This window comes from Odontomachus brunneus, unplaced genomic scaffold (assembly GCF_010583005.1).
Source record: "Odontomachus brunneus isolate Ranch 3 - 2012 unplaced genomic scaffold, Obru_v1 Obru_scaffold_096, whole genome shotgun sequence".
Taxonomy (NCBI): Eukaryota; Metazoa; Arthropoda; class Insecta; order Hymenoptera; family Formicidae; genus Odontomachus; species Odontomachus brunneus.
In genome coordinates, this window is record NW_022639546.1 from 876,638 (window position 1) to 879,010 (window position 2,373).

General features: G+C 40.5%; 1 protein-coding gene across 2 annotated transcripts in view; it reads left to right on the top strand.

Moving 5' to 3' along the window:
* LOC116848530 (sodium- and chloride-dependent GABA transporter 2-like) overlaps positions 1-511 on the top strand; it is a 17,406-nt gene extending 16,895 nt beyond the window's left edge. For both annotated transcript variants that reach the window (XM_032824718.1, XM_032824719.1), the window contains one exon: positions 83-511. In XM_032824718.1, coding sequence (XP_032680609.1) covers positions 83-211 — 129 coding nt within the window. In that variant the 3' untranslated portion in view covers positions 212-511. The remainder of the gene's footprint in view (positions 1-82) is intronic.
* The last annotated feature ends 1,862 nt before the right edge of the window (positions 512-2,373 follow it).

A 2,373-nucleotide genomic window follows, 5' to 3' on the forward strand; every position in this document is an offset into this window, starting at 1 on the left:
GGGGGGGGGTATGAGCGGCGCAGCTGCGTATATTCGTCCGTTATCGAATTGGCGACGATTTAATTTTCTTGATTATTCGCAGGATTATCGAAGCTTGTTCCGACCTTCGCCACTATGGGGACCGACTACAGAACGGAATGCGCCGGATAACGACAGCGTCAGCACGGCGGTGGTTAATCCGGCATACGATGATTCTTTAGATAAATTTTAGACTCCACTTTGGACATATCCGATCCAAGGAAGGCATTCGGCCGATCAGGCGCAAGGATATACTCGCATGTGGTTTTAATGTCTTCTTGAAACTAATGACACACACACCATAATAGAGTGCGGGTGTGCGCGTATGAATTGAGTTAAAAAAATATTCTTACGTCATTGTTGTCTTGATCTGTGCGTTGCGTGCGTTTGTATGACAATTGTTGAATATAATATTGACTAGAATTATTGTAATTAAATTAGAATTATTGTAATTAAACGCTCATTAAACGCTCATTAAATGTTATTATAATTATACGATGACTAATTATTGCAATTACAGCCTTCATTATTAAATGATACTGACAGCTAACACGTAAAGTTTGTAAAGTTTGCAGAAAAATATCGGTTTTTGAGCCGGCGGAGTTTTCAAGCGGGGCATACCCTAAGGAGAACTTTTTCGAAGCATATCGGTGCCATACGTCATGCATTTGTGATGATGGCAGTGGAATTTCGTAATTATACAAATAGAAATGAGAATACAAATCGGTGGAGTATATTCTGTCGCGAATTACAGTCCAGATTGACTTCGTGTTTGAAGATTAATTGCGGGGAAAATTCGCGCGTAGAACTTCGCGGCAGAGGTACAATCGGCGACAGTCGAAGCTCGAGTCTACGGAGTAGCGTCGAGGAAAACGCGGGGACTATCGCCCGTTGTTCTGCCCCATCTTTCCCGCTAATTAATGCCGGCGAACATGGTTGTTACTCGGAATACCATGTCTCTGCACGTTGTAATATCGCGTGGGTCGGTCGCCTGTATGCACACCGCGCCTTATAGGTCCGCGAGCGGACGCTTTGAGTACGCACGTCCCTAATGGGAATTACAAGCGGTTGGCATCGTGTCGTGCCGTGTTGTGCGTGGCCGATCAATGTCTGAGACTCGACTTCACAAGAAATTGCAAGGAATTCAAGAAATTGCAATATATCTGTTTCCCAATAAAGGCACTCACTCAAATTCGGATTTCTGCCCCAAAAAGGCACTATCTGCTTTTGATGAAAACATGTAAATTTTACTACTAAAGTAGAGAGAGAGAGAGAAAGAGAGAGAGAGAGAGAGAGAGAGAGAGAGAGAGAGAGAAATGGGGAGAAAGAAAGAGAGTGAGAGAGAGAACGAGATAGAAAGAAAGAGGGGCCCACGAAACTCGTCTATGATACCGACATACCATTAAAAAGACACGAGTAATCTATTGTATTTATAAAGTAACGATCTATAATGACATTTGAAGCATTGTGTGTTGTGATAACGGAAAAAAAAATTAATTATACACCGAGTAATAATACTAACTCTCGATAATCTTTGTGCCGGAGCGGCAGGCGCTTTAACGAGGAAATGATTATTAAAATGAGTCGCGCGAAAAAGGGATCGGGTGTCCTCGCGATATCTGATCCGCGCCTCTCTCTCGCGTTGCGCGAGTAGAAGTTGTTCGTAATTAACGCGCTCGACTTTTCCGAATGGCTGTTCTCATTTTATTTCGATCACCGATGCTCCTTCAGCACAGAATATTATGATGCAGCCATCTCAGCTAGACTCTCTAATTAACGCCTTAAACGTAATTCGTATAATGTAGTTTGTATCCTTTCATTTCGAGAGACGAGAGAGATTTTTTCGCTATACGTTATCCGCTCTCATCTCTTTTTCGTTTTCGTGCCGCGTAGAGAGCCACTTAGGTCGTCTTGCAAAAATCGAGAAAAGAACAAAAAAAAGAAAGAAGAGAACAAAGAGACGAGATCATTTAATTTCAATAACTTGTTTTAAATGATTCCTCCCCCCCAAAAAAAAGGAATATGTATATTACGTTTCACGTATGTTTTAGATATGCACGATGCCTGGACATCGTGCATTTCGTGTTTCTCTTATTATTTTTAACTTGCTGTAGCCTTGTACGAGATATAGAGTTGCGAATTTTCATAGTGATCCGGACATAAGAGTAATAATAACGATAAATAACCAACCTGAGTTGCTATATGTACGCTCGACGTTTTAAATTTTAAGTTTTTCCTTACCGTAGTTTTGCTTAATATACGTAAAGTACGAGAATATACTAAAAAAATAAAAAATAAAAAAATACGATAGCGAACGCAAATATAATCTAATAAAGTAAAAAGAACAAAAAAAAA